Source organism: Hylobates moloch, unplaced genomic scaffold, assembly GCF_009828535.3.
Source record: "Hylobates moloch isolate HMO894 unplaced genomic scaffold, HMol_V3 SCAFFOLD_21, whole genome shotgun sequence".
In the NCBI taxonomy this organism is placed as follows: Eukaryota; Metazoa; Chordata; class Mammalia; order Primates; family Hylobatidae; genus Hylobates; species Hylobates moloch.
This window is the reverse complement of record NW_026652296.1, coordinates 52,549,854-52,568,346: the sequence shown is the minus strand read 5'-3', so window position 1 is coordinate 52,568,346 and position 18,493 is coordinate 52,549,854. Positions and strand designations below refer to the sequence as shown.

General features: G+C 37.3%; 1 protein-coding gene across 5 annotated transcripts in view; it reads left to right on the top strand.

The window, feature by feature from the left end:
- The window catches only part of PLCB1 (phospholipase C beta 1), a 767,658-nt gene that overhangs the window by 581,884 nt on the left and 167,281 nt on the right, over positions 1 to 18,493 (top strand). For all 5 annotated transcript variants that reach the window (XM_032143066.2, XM_058433160.1, XM_032143068.2 and 2 more), the window contains 6 exons: positions 2,680 to 2,764; positions 4,090 to 4,267; positions 8,819 to 8,886; positions 11,124 to 11,220; positions 13,779 to 13,863; positions 15,502 to 15,626. In XM_032143066.2, coding sequence (XP_031998957.1) covers positions 2,680 to 2,764; positions 4,090 to 4,267; positions 8,819 to 8,886; positions 11,124 to 11,220; positions 13,779 to 13,863; positions 15,502 to 15,626 — 638 coding nt within the window. The remainder of the gene's footprint in view (positions 1 to 2,679; positions 2,765 to 4,089; positions 4,268 to 8,818; positions 8,887 to 11,123; positions 11,221 to 13,778; positions 13,864 to 15,501; positions 15,627 to 18,493) is intronic.

Here is an 18,493-nt window from a genome sequence, read left to right as displayed (position 1 = left end):
AGAGCAAGTTAGAGCTGCAGCCAAGTCCTGGGCCCCACCCCGGACTCTGTGTTGGACTCTTCATTTTAATAAGGCCCCAGGTAACGTGAATGAAATAGAAGAGCTAAGCTGTAACCACCATGGTTTATTAACCACCTGCATCAGAATTATCTTCAGGCTGGCTTAAAATGCATGTTTCGGGGCTTTGGTCCCAGCTACATGAATCAGGGGACTGTGGACTTGATCCTGTCACCTGCAGCATTAACAGCTTAGGTGGTTCCTTAGTGGAATTGAGTGATAATCATGGCTCCAGTAAAATCTTTATATAGGCCTGATTTGGGGACTTCCTGACAGAGGACACCTGTTTGGGGATATTTGGGACATCTCCCTTAAATTCCTCTAATGGAGAGAATATGGTTCCCTGGAAAATCCTGAGAGCAGGGCATTCAGGTAAAATGCCCTGCTTTCACTCCAGGTGTTTGATCAAAGATAATTCGGGGCTCCCAATTTCCAACATTCAGGAAAAATGTCGTCTACTTTGGCACATGTTGACTTACTTTAATCAATCACAGTAGTTTTCAAACTTGAACACACACCAGAATCAAGAGGGCTTGTTAAGATGCAGACTCCTGAACTCTACTGTCCCGGAGTCTCTGATTCAGAATCTGCATTTCTAACAAGCTCCTGGTGTGATTCTGCTGATGGTTCAGGGGCCACACTTGGAGAAGTAAAGCTCCATGATACTGAGTAGCGTCTTTCTGTGAAAGGGAAATGGAGGGTTTGGCCATTTCTTTAGTGCACTTAGTGCTGATAAGAAGTACCAATGTACTTCTTATCAGCAGCAGCCACAGTGCAGGCTGACCTGGTTGAACCCCTGTGCAAGTTATCATTGGAGGAAGAAGACCTGAACCCGAGGATGCCCGGGGCTGGCCCTACCAAATCAGCCACTTCTCTGCCTGCTCCCAAAGGTCTCATAGACACAGTTTCTAATGACTTGTCCCTCAGCAACAACCTCCAATGCTTTTCAGGATCAATTCTCTGATTAGCAGTTTTTCTTCTCTCCCTAATACTGCTGAGCAATGTGGCAGTGTATTCTGATGACCACATAAGCCATTTAGTAAGCTCCCATACAGACCAAGAGAGGCCTGGTGAGAAGGGGCAAGGTTGCTGTGGAGGACTTTGCAAATCCTTTGAACCTCTCCTTAGCCTCTCCCTGCAGTTCCAAGGAAGCAGTGACTTTGGGGTTTCATATTCAAATGCCAGAGAACTCACTTTCCCCGCAAAGCACATACTTTGTTTTTTAAAAAGAAAAAAATGAATACAAAATAGTGACTTTTCCTGTGGACCATTTCAATATGATTTGAACCCTCAATACCACCCCCCTAACCCCAGGAAAAAAAAAAAAAAAACAGCCCATGATCCAGGCTTAAACATTCATGGAAAAGGGAATGAAAATAAGAATCACATTTTATGATCAATTTGAGTTTTCATCAAGAAGGCTTTTCATCGCTGTTACTTAGTACAGTCGCAGTCCTGCTAAAATGTATTATCATTGCAGCATGTAGAGATAACTATTGGAAATCAAGTTCGACAGACTGTAGATCAAATTCAAAGTCCATAAAACCCAAAGGAATTGGATAACTTTATAATGATATTTAACATTCCACGAAATGAGAAAAAAAAGTTATTGCTTTTGAAAGGTCAAGGGGAGCAGTAGCATTGAAAGAATATGAATGTTCCCCTGTATCAGCTGTGTTTACAAGTTACTGGGCGTAGGATTTGTCTAGTCTGTCTGGCGGACGCCGCCTTGTAACAGTGGGGTCATCTTACATTTGCCCTGCTCTTTTAATGTTTCAAAGGTGTTTGCATCCATTACTTCATTTCATCTTCTCAGCATCCTCTGTCCCTTTCCAAGAACAGTTATTATTCTCCTCATTTTATAGACCCAGAGTGGTTCAGATCCTGTCACTCAGCTCAGCAAACCCTGCAGTGCCAGCCTTTTTCCCTTATACCAGGTCCCTACTGGCAACATATTCAGAATGATACCACTTTTGCTTTTCTATTATGTACATATGAGTTGCACACACCTTTCCCCAAGGTGCCGGCTACCTTTATCTTTCCTCCAGGACCGCTTCCCCAAGTGGACACACTGTTTGCCTGTCTGCCCTTTTCTACATTTTGAGATTCTCTCGCTCTCTTTTTCTCTCTCCGTTGTCTCTCTTTCCCTATTCAGCTCCCTCCCCGCCATCCTTCCTTATCTATTCTCTTTCATCTCCTCATAAACACTCCTTTGCAGCAGTGGTTTACAAATTTCACTTGATAATTTACATGGAAATATGAAAAGGTTCTTTCTCCAAATGTCTTGCGATTGACTTGGAATCAGTAAGTTAAACAAAAGGGACTGAGCCTCTACCTCTGGGAATTTCAAGGCTCCAGTGACAGCAAATGACCTGCTGTCCCCTCCACCTGTGACTATGCAGGTCTACCTTGGGAACCACCTCACACATCAATGCCTTCACTGTCCACCTGTGTATGTTATTCAAATTCACATAAGATAAAGATCTAGGATGATAAAAACCAATCCTGATGGGTGGGATTAGAGAATTACTTCTTTCTGTAGTTAATAACACAAAGCAATCATGTTCAGGTTCTTTGGATAAGCCTCCCTGCTTTCCTTCTTCTGTTCTTGTTCTCCCTTAGCCCAAAGCAGCAAGCCAAGATGGCGGAATACTGCCGACTGATCTTTGGGGATGCCCTTCTCATGGAGCCCCTGGAAAAATACCCAGTAAGCAGTTTTGATGTTTGTCCTTGAAGGAATGTGTGCATTATTGATGAATGAGGTTGAGGGAAAACTTACTTCTTTTTCATATTTATGTTTCTTGCTAAGATTAATGCAGTTGATGATGAAATCTTTGACAAGGAGGACACCAGCAATGGGCCCCACTAAGGGTAGAGGAATGCCTCTGCTCTCTTCCTCTTCCCACACTCTTCTCTCTCGCTGGCTGCCTGATGAAACTCAATCAAGAGTGTAGATTTCCCAACAATTACATTCAGCCCGTAGAGACAGTCCAAGAGGACAGGCCTCTGCTCACTTCCAGGGAACCTCATCACACCCCTTTGAGATGAATGGATTGGCAAAACAGGGCACTGCAGGTGGCACAATGTCTTCTTGGCCTGTCCCTTCTGGCTGTTCTCTATTTCCTTGCATGCACCTTTTGGTGTGGCACAACTCAGGTTGCCCATTGCCATGATGATATCTCTGCTTTGGGAAGGAAGGCAGCAGAAATATCCTAAAGTAGCATTTTCCTTCCTGCACCCTTTTGCCCAATCTCCATGCATTTGTAAGTGAGTTTATACCAGTCCCTACACTCATTGCAAGCCAAGAATAGAGGACTAACTTAGGCATTCTATAGATTTTCTTAAAGTAACCTATCTTGTGGCTTGCACACATGCTCTCTGATACAATATCTAATGACCCCCTGATGGGAAATTGATTTTCCCATTAGATATACAAACTTGAAACAGTCAAAATAAGGCTTGCAAATATGGTAGCTTGAATCTTAGGGCTGGGAGGAAATCCGAAGCCACCTCATCCACTTCTGTTGATGCAAGGGACATGTGCAGCTAAACTACCTAGTACCAGGATGGGGATTTTGCCAATTTTAAGGGGCATCTGAAAAAATGATTTCATGGGCTCACCTGGAAGCTTCTGCCCATCTTTACCAACTCCTCCTGGCAGATGCCTGGCTTCCCTCCTTCAAAAATTCAGGCCAGGGCCTTCTTATGTGTCCTAAATCAAGACAATTGGGTTTCTATGGTCCATTGGAAAATTCATAAATGTTCAGATTTAGTACATCAAATCTACCAGTACATTTCTATGGTCTTCTTCATGTAGAATATGTTGCAAAAAAAAGTATAGTAATGAAAATATATCTTTGACATAAAAAAAATTAGCTCCCATGCAGGATACACTAAGAGTTTAATGAGCAGTGTTGAAGGTAGGGAAGAACAGTCTAGACATTTGGTACCCACAGCTGAGCTGGGGGTCTGGGGAGGGGATCTGAAAGAGGGAGCAGTATTTTTAAAGAATATGCCTTTCATTTCTATTAGCTGGAATCTGGAGTTCCTCTTCCAAGCCCTATGGATTTAATGTATAAAATTTTGGTGAAAAATAAGAAGAAATCACACAAGTCATCAGAAGGAAGCGGCAAAAAGAAGCTCTCAGAACAAGCTTCCAACACCTACAGTGACTCCTCCAGCGTGTTCGAGCCCTCATCCCCAGGAGCCGGTGAGGGGCTGGTGGGCTCTCCCCGTCATGTTTTGTGTTGGTTTAAGAATTGCTGCTCTGGGCTGTGCGCGGTGGCTCATGCCTGTAATACCACTATTTTTGGACCCAGACGCAGGTGGATCACGAGGTCAGGAGTTCGAGACCATCCTGGCCAACATGGTGAAACCCCGTCTCTTTGGTGGCCAACATGGTGAAACCCCATTTCTTTGGTGGCCAACATGGTGAAACCCTGTCTCTTGCAAAAATACAAAAATTATCTGGGCGTAGTGGCACGTACCTGTAGTCCCAGCTAGCCGGGAGGCTGAGGCAGGACAATCGCTTGAACCTAGGAGGCAGATGTTGCAGTAAGACAAGATCCAGCCACTGCACTCCAGCCTGGTGACAGAGTGAGACTCCGTCTCAAAAGAAAAAAAAAAAAAAAGAATCTGCTACTCTGAAATTAGCTTAGAAGGACTTTGAACATTCCTATTTCTGCGCAGTTTTAAACTACTGGTTTCCTCTTGCTGCTACAAACTTAGTGGCTTAAACCAGCACAAATGTATTATCCTCTAGTCCTGTAAGTCAGGAAGCCCCCTGGGTTTCACTGGGCTACACTCCGGGTGTCAGCGGGGCTGTGTTCCTTCCTGGAGGCTCTAAGGGAGAAGCTGTTTCCTTGCTTTTTCCAGCTTCTAGAGGCCACCCACATTCGTTGGCTTGGGGCTCCTTCCAGCTTCAAAGCCAGCAAGGCTGCATTTCACTAACCTTTCTTTTGTGGTCACATCTCCCTCTGACCACAGGCAGGAAATGTCCTCTGCTGGCAAGAACTCAAGTCATTACATTGGATCCATCCAGATAATCCAGGATAATTGCTCCCATGTCAAGGTCTTTAACTCCATCTCACCTGCAATGTCCCTTTTATCATGCAAGCTAACATATTCATGGAGCAGAGACATCTCTGGGAGGTCATTATTCTGGCTACCGTGTAAGCCAAATAGTCTTCAGAGTGACCATATGACTTTAAGCTTCATAATGGGAAATATTAACGATAGAACTGGGCACTGGGTGCATTGTCATTGATGATATGCTGAAGAGTTCTAGGCATTTCAATTTTTTCATGTTTTAAAGAACTTTTTAAAATCTGTGACATAGCAAAATTACTTAAATTATCTTTTGAAGCTCCTAGAGGATGCCTAATATCATTTCTTTTCCTTTTAAATTAAGGTTGAAATAGATTTCTGTGGTTGATGAGAAAAGAATTCAGTGGTCACTCATTTCCTTTGGATTATTTGTCATTTAGTCTAATTTATCTTCCAAGTTCAGTCAGAAGCTTGGCAATCTGAAAATCGCGTTACAGACATCTCCTGATTGCAGGGTGATTAAGTGGAAGGAACTTTAAGTTTGACTCTAGGAAGTTTTTCAGTTGTAAGTTAAATACAGGAACAATCAATTGGAAAACCACTTAGCAGTGCCTACAAAAGCTGAATATATGCACTCCCTGTACCTCGGGAGTTCCATTCCTAGGTATATGCTTGCTAAAGATGTGTATTTAGGTTTACCAAGAGACACGTACAAGAATTGCTTAAAGCAGCGGTATTCAGAATAGCCAAACACTGGAAACCAAATACCCATCAACAGATAAATGAATTATGGTATATTCACACAAAGGAGGAATATGCAGCAATGAGAATGATCTATAACTAAATGAAAACTGTGGATGAATCACTATAAATAAACATAATGTTGAGCAAAGGAAGTCAGGTACACAAAAACTACATACTGTATGATTTAATCTATATAACATACAAAAACAGGCAAAACTAATTTATGCTATTTATTAGAAGTCAGGATAATGGGTTCCCTTGGGAGAAAAGCAACCAGAAGGGAGCCCAAGAGCCTTCTAGAGATTGGTTATATTTTGTTTCTTGATCTGGATATCATTTACTCAGACACGTTTATTTGGTGAAAATTCTTTGCGCTGTGGACTTAACGACATGTGTACTTTTCTGTACGCCTGTTATACATCAGTTATAAGATTTTAAAATAATTAAAATATAAACTCTAGGACAATCGGGGTTAAAAAAAAGTAGCCTGAAACTCTGATTTATCTTTTCTTCTATTTTTCTGTCTCAATTGCCTGTTTTTTTATTGTTTCAGTTAAAATCTTTATCGACAGACATTATATAATTCTTTGAAAGGGTTTTGTCCTGTAGCTTTTGAATGTGTACTTTCATCATTATTGTGCATGTCTTTCAACATTTTTTCAAAAATAATTTTTGTACTCAGTAAAAATGTCCTCTTTGAAGTTTGGAAGTGAGTATCCTTAACAGGCCTATCATTCACACCTATTTCCTAACACAACTCTATCCCTTGAACGATAGCAAGCAAACCTTGTCATCCGTTGAGTGTGGGTGCTTGTGTATTTTACCATCTGCCTTCCCCACTACCAGTTCTCTTCCTTTTATTAACAGGATGCATAACACAAATGACGATTTTTACAGGCAGTGAACATTATTGCTTAATACAGAGGAAGGGCAACAGTCTGTTAGTTATTCAGTAGATTTCCTAAGCTAGCCCTGTCGTCTATTATGCAATCAGTGGAAACTTTTGGACATTTTAATATGTAGGTAGGCCCCTGAATAAAGAGCGCCGCTAATTTACCATTTGGTTTGTAGATGTTCACAGTATTGGGAACTCAAGTGACTTGAAAAACGTGAAAGGTATTGTATTTCAAAGCTAGTTTACTTATCGTGGCCCCCGTTGGCCAGATGCCTCTTGCAGGATTCAGCCCTTTGCTAGTAGACTTGTCCTAACGAACCAGGGTAACGTAAGGTATCTTTTATAGTTCAACAAGATTCCCCCAGCATCCCTCCAAAGATTTACAAGAGAAAAATCAGGTTTCTGCTTTTTACAGTAAAGAAAGATAAATTCTTTCTTTCCCACAGAAACTAAAGGATGACCTGATTGGCTATTGGAAATGACTGCGAATTGTTGGGTCTCATGAAGTATGTTGTAGAAAGCTCTGCCAAGCAATTTTTTTAATTACTTAATTAAAAGAATCCCCTTTCTGATTTTTTTTTTTAAAAAAAGGTAATAAGAACTTGGGACAAAAATTTCATTATAAAAATGCGTAAGTGGCAATACCCTAAAAGAATGTGTCTCTAATATAGTAGTGAGATACGTTTTCTATCCAAAATATAATCGATTCACCTTATTAACTAACACAATATCAGCATTATAAAGTGGTTGTATGTGGCTTTCCTTAATAAACAATCCAATACATAATAACCCTTGTTGGTCCCAAAAATCTCTTTTCCCCTGGAGATTTTTAAGCAATACTTTTTCCACTGCTGTCATTCAGTAATTGAACTGTGTCTGCCAAATGAAAACATTTATAAGCTTCTCAGAGGGCAGTGCAGCGGTACTGTCTCCATTTATATAAATCGAGTAGGGCAGGTAACTTTCAGAAGGCTGGCAGTGGGCGGGGTTGCAAGTTACTTCATTGTTGAACCACTATTGCCATCTATTGGGCTCATCGTGCTATTGCATTGTGTGAACCCTGAAAGATAGTAGTTAAATCAATTTAGAACCTTCGAACAATTTAGAACAACCTCGTTGAATTTTTACTTGAAAATCTTTTTTATAGAATGGATATTTCTGGGTCTGACTGAAGCCCATAGCTATGGAAGAATGTAATGCTTCATACTGATATGAATATTTAACCTAGCAGAAATGTCCATTAATTCTTCAGGGGAAAAACAATTCATTTAAATGACTGTATATTGGCTAAATATGAAGCTGAATGATTTCTGATGGAGTTAGGTTTCCAATCATGCTGATATTTAAGGACTCACCCATGTTATCCTGCCCTCTTAAAAATAATATCAGCATTTTCTATGATATGTGCTTCATTGTGATGACAATACATCCATCAAATAAGCTTGCAGACAAATCATAGGATAAAGTTGGCCCTTCACGATTTTTGTGTAGTGACTTTGCTGCCAAAGCCCCAGAGTTCCTGCCCCAGCTCCTAACTTCTTTGACTTCTGCAAGGTCCTCTCTGGCCTTGGGAAAAATGTCAACACAAGATCACTGAGCTATGTGCTGGCCAAGCATTGCATGGAAGAGTCGGGGCGTGGGAAAGGAGAGAAAGATGAAGGAAGGATAGTTTATCTGTTTTGGGGTCATAGAGACCCTGAGAGAGTGTTTGTATATCAAAATAGAATACATGTACCACAGAAAGCAAACTGTATTCAGTGCCAGCAAACTGTATTCAATGCCATGTTTAAAAACATATATAGAAAAAATATTAAGCATTTTTTATAGAATTTTGACATTTTAAGTGGTATTTATTAACAAAGACAGTTTAGGGAAAAAAAATCTATGTTCAAAATGTCAGTATACTTTTCTATAACGAATGAAGTTTAAATCCCTGAAAAAAATAATTTTAAAACAAACAGAAAGCCCAACTTCCAAGGAAATCTGTAATTGATTTTAGGTAAAATATGTGTTACAAGTGCTTTAAAGCTAAATGTTGAAATGTTGACATCATGAGCTGTTATTAAAATTTGACAGGAGAAGCTGATACGGAAAGTGACGATGACGATGATGATGATGACTGTAAAAAATCTTCAATGGATGAGGTGGGTACTTAGGGCTTCTGGTCCCAAAGGCATTCCACCAACCTGTACCCTCCTGGATCTGTCTCATGGTCACTTTCTGCCATCTAGTGGCAAAACGTAGATTTGTGCCTTCCAATTGCCAGCTTCAATTTTTGAGGCAATTAAATGGCTTATGAAAAGTTCCAAAGTCCAGAGAAGATATGGGGTTTAGAAAAATGATCAGAACTGTGACATTCATTGCATTGTTTTAATTTTGGAACACTAGAGCTCTACCTATTTATATAAACTTAGGCATCCCGAGTAACTTGATTAGCTCAAAAACATTAATTGCATAGAAGCTAGAAGAGAATCAGAAGCAGATCAACTGGAATTTTAGAATTTTGTCTTAGCAAAAGTTTATACTGAAACAATCTGGGCAACAGAGAGAGACCTCATACTTTTAAAAAACAAGTTAAAATGAAAGATAAAACACATCCAGGTGCAGTGGTGTACACCTGTAGTTCCAGCTACTAGGGAGGCTGAGGCAGGAGGATGGCTTGAGTCCAAAAATTTGAGGCTGCAGTGAACTATGATCACACCACTGTGCTCCAGCTTAGAAAACAGAGCAAGACACCGTCTCTCTTTAAAAATACATATTTTAAAGTTTATATTGAATCTGCTTTCAAACTTGTTAGATATGTTCTGTCTCAGCACTTGTAGCTCCACAATTTAGTAAAAATGAAACAAACAATAAGCTGCTCTGACTTGACGTCCTTCCTCTTAGAATTATTTTTTAATGTCTAAAGTTCTGCTTAATTATGTTCCCCCACTAAATTTCAATGTTTTATTTCCAGGAGGAAAACAGCTTACCATATCTGGCAAAGTATATGTTCCTGAGAATGATTTCAATTGTGTATAATTTCTGATCAGTGATTCTAAATAATTTTTAAACTCTCTTACTAATTGGATAGTCCATTTGCAAACGAATGTTTCCAGTTAACATTTGACCTAAACAATACTACCAGAGTTTTTAAAAGAAACTCATCTCCATGCGTTCTCTCTTCTAAAAATGTGAGAAAATATTAGATCACTCTACAGAGGCCCATCTTGTGCCAACACTGCATTATTGGTTTTCTTTTTCATTAAAAACTCTATCAAAGTCATATGTCATAGCTAATAACAGCAAAAGCAACATGAGATTGTACCACTTGCCAGGCACTGTTCTAAGCTCCTTCACATAAATTAACTTATTTTTTAATCAAAAATCCCTATATGCTGTAGAAACTGATTTTATCCTAATTTTACAAATGAGTCAACTGAGGCACAGAGCAGTTAAGTAAGTTGCCCAAGGTTGCCCGGTTTCTAACTAGTGGACTTGGGATTCGAAATCAGGCAGGCTGGCTCTAGAACCCGAGCCATTAATCCCTGCACTATACTATCCTGCTTGTCTAAGACACATCAAGAACCAAGAAGGCAGGGAGGGAGGAATGTTGATGAAGGAAAGCAGGAGTTGTTTACCCACCCCTGCCCACTTCCACAAAGCAACCTTTTTATTATTATTAACAATTTTCAGTTCATTTGGCGGCCACCTACCTAATAATTTCCTTATTGTACAGTGAATTCTTAATTTACGAATCCGATGAGAACACATGGACACATAGAGGGAACCATAGACATGGCGCCTACCTGAGGGTGGAGGTGGGAGGAGGGAGAGGATCAGGAAAAATAACTAATGGACGCCAGGCTTAATACCTGGGTGACAAAATAATCTGCACAACAAACCCCAGTGACGAGTTTACTTATATAAAAAAAACCTGCACGTGTACCCCTGAATTTAAAATAAATGTTAAAAAAAATTACTAACCTTAGACAACACCTATGGACACCCTGCAATGGAAGATGAGCTATAGCTCAGTGCTTCTCAAACTTTGATGGGCATTCCAATGACCTTAGTAAAATGCAGGATCTGAGTCTGAGGCCTGTAGAGGGGCTAAGATCAGGCATTTCTAGATGGAAAGGAGGGGGCAGAGGGTAGGGAGTGATTATGCTGGGGCCATGCTACCAGCCACCATTCAACCTCCCACCTCCCTTCCTCCCTCCCTTTTATAAAATGAGGTGTTGCTGTTGCCTTTCTCCTGTAATGAATTTTCATTTTGTAATTTTCAAAAAGGGAGGGATGATTTTCTGCATGCTTGAGTCATGTTGTCATTTTCCCAGGAAAATAACTGATAACATAATGCTGACTCTGGAAATGTTTTCTTTTTTATTCCTACTTTCAGGGGACCGCTGGAAGTGAGGCTATGGCCACGGAAGAAATGTCTAACCTGGTGAACTACATTCAGCCAGTCAAGTTTGAGTCATTTGAAATTTCAAAAAGTAAGTTTTCCCTGGAGAAAAACCCCTCTTGTAGCATATAATGATTATATTTTAAATACGGAGTAATGGGACCAAAGAATGTTACCCTTAATAGATCGATTTATGCTTTTGAAGTCTTAAATATATGTACATTTTTACTGTCTTGTTACCTTTACACATATAATAAATATACATATATTGTACTATATAAAAATAACCATGTGAGAAAGTATTCTATGGTGTTCTCCAAAAATATTTAATAGGGCTACAGGCCATACATGGCTATCTGAAAGACACATGACCAGAGTACAACTAACTGGGAATTGTACTTTGCTTTTTGTTCGCAACACACAGTAAGATCCATCTATTACATAAGTGACAATGTTGAATTAAAGTATCTACCTATTTCCCAGAAGGGAAGCAGGCAGAGACTTGATGAACCCTGATAATTAGAAATAGAACCAATTTATCTATATTCCATTTGTCCAGCACATTTATATATTTAGAAGAAAATGCATTAACTTCACATCACTTTGTGTTTTCCCTTTGTTCAACTATACATCTATACTTGTGCAAAGAAAAATATCATCTTTACCCAGACAAAAGGGTTCTTTTATGAAAATGCCCCTTGTATTTGCATGAAGTGTAAGATGCTATCAGATTAAGGGAATCCTTGAAACTTACTAGCCGCTTATAAGGGTGTGCCCTTAAAAACAGAAATGTTGCCTAAATGTACTAGCTTCTAATCAAGGATGGCTTTGCAGCTATATCAAAATCCAAGCCTCTACCAAACACACTTGTTTATATTTGTATAATTTTACAAAAAGTCTTCACTTAGTGGTATATGCAATCTAGATCTCTACAACAAAGAATTCAACTTCCAAGAGTTTATATATAATGATTTCTCAACATTTAATTCGATGTCCTAATTTCTGATGTTTCTTACAAGTTGTTTTCTTTGAAACATCCTAGCGCAGTTATTTTTATATCACTGTAATTTCATTGGCTGCAATGAGTTTCTCTAACTCATTAGTTCAAAGTTCCAAGACAAGTAGCCAAGTGTGAGAAAGAGCCAATATATTTAGATTCTTCAGAACCTGGAAACAACAGCGCCAGCTAGACTCACAAACAAGCACTTTTCTCCTTGTGTTTAATATCATTTTATAACCTTAAAAAAAGAATATTCAACATATATTTCCAAGTACTTATTAATGTTGACTGAATTTTACTTAATCGTTATGCTTAATTTAATAAGTCATATAAAGGTAGACTTATGATGGACCAAAATAAGAGAAGCCAAGGTTTGCCTTAGAGTGGATTGGAGAAGGTGAGAAGATGGATAAAGAAGCCTGGAAATCATTAAGAAGAACAAGGTTTTAATTTTGAAAGAGAGGTCAAAGAGGGAAAATATCTCAAAGATAACTCAGTTTAAAAAATTCGGAGCTCTATAACCACCCTGTGCAATACTTATCTAAAATACTGCTCATAATAGTTGGTTTTTAGTGGGGATGAGTGTAGAGAAAGTGACTCTCAGTCTTTCTAAACTAAGATAACTTTGTTTTGTTTCTCTCTCTCTAACTGGAGGCTTGAATTTCACTTTCAAAATGTTTCGCTTCTGTTTAGCACATCCTCCTCTCTGGCCTCTATTTTATTTTATACTTTATTAGTCCGTTCTCGTGCTGCTATGAAGAAATATCCGAGACTGGGTAATTTGTAAAGAAAAGAGGTTTAATTGATTCACAGTTCTGCATGGCTGGGGGGGCCTCAGAAAACTTAACAATCATGGCGGAAGGCGACTCTTCACAGGGCAGCCCGAGAGAGAATGAGTACAGGCGAGGGAAATGCCAGATGCTTATAAAACCATCAGCTCTCACGAGACTAATGCATTATCATGAGAACAACACGGGGGAACCACGCCCATAATTCAGTTACCCCCACTTGGTAACCCCCCCTTGACACTGTGGGTTTTACAATTCAAGATGAGATTTTGGGTGGGGACACACCCAAACCATGTCATGTATCTAATATGAAAATGAAGCCACGAGACTGGAGAATCTCCAAAGGTCTTTCTGTTTCGAAAGACCATAATTCTGTCATATTAGTTATTTGAACCAAAAAAGTATATACAAACTGATAAGGTGACAATGTGGGTATGAAAGAGATAGTCAGTACCTAGCACAAACATTCCCATGGTCTCTTTTGTTAAATCCCATATTGGCCCTAAGAAAAAACTCTGGGTGAATTTAGAACAAAAGATTCCCACGGGGTCCCTGCTCTTTTGACAAATTTTTTTATTGCCACACTATACTCATCTAAAATTCATTCATGTCCCTAAATTACAAAAGCATAAGTAGTTCTGACCCAAGTAGCAAATATTAGAAAAGACAACTAACAAGACTCAACTTTTGTTACAGGTAAATAGTGCACTAGAAAAAAAATTAAATATTAAAGTTACATTGAGGATTATTTGCCCTCAACTTCACTGAACATTTACCCGTTTCTTTTATAATGTTATAATTTATAACAATGAATTGTATTTCTCACCTTCTCTTTTTTTGTTTTGTTGTTGCTTAACTCAGAAAGAAATAAAAGTTTTGAAATGTCTTCCTTCGTGGAAACCAAAGGACTTGAACAACTCACCAAGTCTCCGGTGGAATTTGTAGAGTATCCTTGATTTGACGAATGACTGCAGAATGAACACAGCTGAAGTCTTGTGCTATTTGTTCATTTGGTTTTTTAATAGGGAGAAAGATGCATAAAATAGCTTAAGTATATAGCCTGGGGTGGATAGTATCATATACAATGCTGGGCGGGGTAGTCTGGCCTATAGAACAAAAAACTGGTCTTGGAATAAAGGAAGCCTAGATTTCAAGGTTGCCTTTGACACCACCAAGCTCTGTGTCTTTAGGCAATTTGCTTAATCCTGACTTTCCTTGTCTATAAAGCACAAATAATGATACTAGCTTTATGGTTTGCTCTTTGGATTAGGTACAACATATGTAACATGAGTGTGCATACTTTACACATATATAAGAGATATGTAAAGAAATATATACCTGACTTGGCATCTCACATACTTATATGTACTATTTGTCCAAATAGTAGGGATGATGATGATGACATTGTAAACATAAACATACATTACTAAGAATGGATTTATTGATATTACTGACAACAAAAATTTTTGCTATTATCCATGAACTAAAATAAAGTGAAACAGGCTATTAAATTTCTTTCATAAAATTAACACTAAATATCACAAAGCGCTCAATTTCATGTAATAAGTCCTAGAATAAAGTTAACCTTTAAAATTCATCAATGGAAGAAGAAACAAATGTTGACTCCATAAATAAAGTCCTGCTAGGAAATTATCGTCGTTAGTATTCATTATTGACTGTGTGGTGGATCTTGTCTTATCTCATTTAATCCTCACAATAGTCCTATGACGTAGAAATTGTTAAATCTATTTTATAGATGAAGAGACTGGGGCACAGAAAGACAACTTGTCCAAGGTTATTCAGCTGGCAAGTTTGAGAGCTGAGGTTCAGTTTCATTTTGCCTAGCTCAGAACCCTAACCAACCTTCACCTAACTTGGTGACAGGAACTAGTCAGTCATGTTTTAAAGACATAGCATGGTCCAACAACTACAAGATTCTTAGGATGGAAAACTGATGATGATAGGAACCAAAATATTAAGCAAGATCAGAAACTTCCATGCTACATTGACCTTGCTATCAATTATAAAGAGTACCACAGTCGTGGCAAATAGCATTCCCAGAGAAAATTAATAAAATGAGCAGACAGCATTTCAACAATAGCTATACAGTGCATATTATCTACTTCTGCCAAACACAATATCATACTTTCAAATGACTTAACACATTCCAGCCTCCTTGTGTGTCCTTAGTCATTAAGTCCATCCTGAATACTCTCCACAAATCACATTGACTTTGGCTCAGCCACTTTTTGCTACCCCATTGGCTTTTACCCACGGGGCTCTGCAAAGGTGATGCTATGCCTATGTGATAAGAGCATACTTACTCTGTTTGTCTAGAATGCTTTTTGCGTATTTGATATACTGACAACAGAAATTTTTGCTATTACGCATGAACTAAAATAAACTGAAACAGGCTATTTAATTTCTTTCATAAAATTAACACTAAATATCCCGAAGTAGCCCAATGAGATGATCAATATTTACTTCATTTTCCAAATGGAGAAAGATGGAAGGTAGCTTCTTAGTTACTATTATTAACTAAATATTTTTATAGTTGTATTCACTACTTAACATGATGGTCCAGATATAACAAAATGCAGCTTAGCAGGATATATCCAAAAGGAACACGTGTGGATTCATCCAACTATATGCCTCAGCTCTTCTGGAACGCAGGTTGTCAGATGGTGGCACTTAATTTCCAGACAATGGGTAAGTACATGCTCGTTCCCATTCTGCTATAAACTCACATTGCCATGTGTCCAAAAACCATTCTTACATAATTAGTGGAGAGAAAATTGGCAGACGTCATTGAAAAAATAAATAGAAGCAAATTTCAATGAAGGGAATATCAATGCATAAAAAAGTGAATTTTGAAAATCGAGACATTTCTTCAATTATTCTGTAAATGGATCTTTATTTCTACAGGTTTTGCATTATTTTTCAAACAAAAATTTTTATACTTTTTAAAATAATACATATTTATTTTGAAAATAATGGAAAATTCAGTAAGTATTTTAAAAACAAACTGCCGGGAATGCTACCAACTCAGAGATTCCACAGTGTTGACTTTGAGCTTTGTAATCTATGTCTTTTTTGTCTACATATAAATGCTTTTTTACGTAACTACTCGTTTAAAATAAATACATATATATTCATATGTACGTATATAAACACACACTCACTTAAGTGCCATAGAGAGACATGAATTTCAATAGCTGCATACTAAGCATATTTCACAATTCACTAAAAACTTATTTCTATTCCCTAAATTTCTTTTGGAAAATATTTTAAAAACAGAATTACTAATGTTAAAAGATGTGAACAGTTTAAGTACCTTCATGAATATTGCCAAATTGTCTGTAAAAAATGTTGTGCTACATTACTCCTCTGTCAGCAATGTTTAATATGACGTGGCCTCTCATTTGCGATCATGGTTAAGTATTATCATTAAATAATAATAATAATTAAACCAGACAAAAATGTGTTATTTCACTGTTATTTTAAATTCATTTCTTGAATCATTATTAAGGTTGAACTTTTTAAAATATGTTTCTTGGTTTTTGTATTTCTGCTTTTATGAATTACATATTCAGGACTATTCATCAATTTTCTTGTTGATTTATAACAGCACTTTTTATTTAAAGGGTGTATTGTCTTTTGTGAAACAGAGACAAATTCAGCGGATCAGGTCAGGCTGATTAATGTTTAATTAAAGTTCCTGGTTTACTTGTATGATTACAGTCTCCTCACCCCAGGATGAGAGCCTTATGCTCCCATTTTTCTCATGGTTTCTTTTTTATTTAACCTTTTCATCCAACAAAATTTAATTTTGGTCCATAGTCTCAGTGAGATCAATCCTTTTTTTCATCCTAAACAATCATCCCACTGAACTGGAATTACACGTTAATAGATACAGCCTTTTTCATTGTTGTTGTTAATTCAGACCCATTTTTTCACTTTGTATCTTTTCCATTAATAAATTTGTCTGCCTTCCTGGATGCAATAACTCACTGTTTTTACTGTATTTTATAATATGGATTAACACCTGGAAGTGGTGATTCTCCTTTACTACTATTAATTTTCAATTTCTTTTTTGCCATTGCCAGTGGAATTCTTATTTCAAATCAACTTAATTTAATTGTATTATGTTTCCCTTGACCACTAAAAAAAAGAAAACTATTTTTAAAATCATATTAAATTTATAAATTTATCTGACAAAAACTGACACCTTTTTAATTTTTAGTTTTTCTGTCACAGGAAAAATGCTTTTCTCTTTACTTTAAAATTTTTTGTATTAAGTCCTCAGCAAAATCACTTGTCTTCATTAGAGGTCTAGTTTTCTTAGATTGAATCTTTCTTTTTATTTATATTATATTTTTAACAGGTTGTTTCTGGATATTTATATTTGTATATTTATTTATTTTATAAACGATTGTATTTTACAAATGATCATCTTCCTAAACTCTTATAATAGCCTATTTTTTGCAGTACATTCCGTTGGAATTTTTAGACGCACAAAGACAGTAATTTAATCATATCTCAGTTCTCCACCTGCCTTATTTATTGCTTTGGCCTGACCATTCTAAGATATTAAATGAGGGTTCCGAGTGGGCATCTGTCTTTTTTATTCAGTAGGAAGTTCAACATTATGACTTTTATTAAGTATCTATCAAGCTCTAGCCACGATTAAGAGTAATTTGCTAGATATTTATGGCTTTTTAAAATCAATTAATTTATTTTTATTGATACATAATAGCTCTACAAACGTTTGCAGTACGTATGATAATTTATACATTTATATAATCAAATCAGAGTAATTGGGCTATGCATCACCTGAAATATCTATCTTTACATTAGAAACGATTGAATTGCTCTCGTCTAGCTATTTTTACATGTACAAACTATTAATGTTAACTATAGTCACCTCCTTATCTGTCAAACACCGGGTCTTAACGTCTTCTCTCTAAGTGAAGAGTGGGCATCTTTCTCTTCATCCTGATCCTAATGCAAGTTTCACTGTTGTGATATCATCAAGTCAGATATTGGCTGTGACTCTGAGTCAGATATTCTTTAACATACTAAAGGACACGGGTCCTATTTGACTAATGTTTTGGAAGTTGGTATTGAATGTTATTAAATGTCTCTTGAACATCCATTGGAACGATCATATGTTCATCTTTCAGACATAAATGTGATAAGTTATCTTAATAGATCTCATTTCCTAATATATAATTATCCTTTTGTTCCCAAGATAGGCTCTACTTATTTGTTGTGTATTATTTTTAGAATATATGACTTGCTAATGTAATTTTTAGGTTTTTGAAGCTAATTTTTTCAAGTGTCATAAATTCATTATTTTTTTGAAATTTTCTCCAATTTTGACATCATAGTTATGTTTATAAAATAATAGTTTAATAAGAGAGAAAATTTCACTTATTTTTTCTGTTCTAAAAATGATTTGTTACATGAAACTTCAGAATAATTCTATCATCACCTCTTTATTATCCACATAGAGATGAGTTGTGACACAGATAATCTGGAACCGTTGACAACTTCCCAGATTCTTTACAACTTTA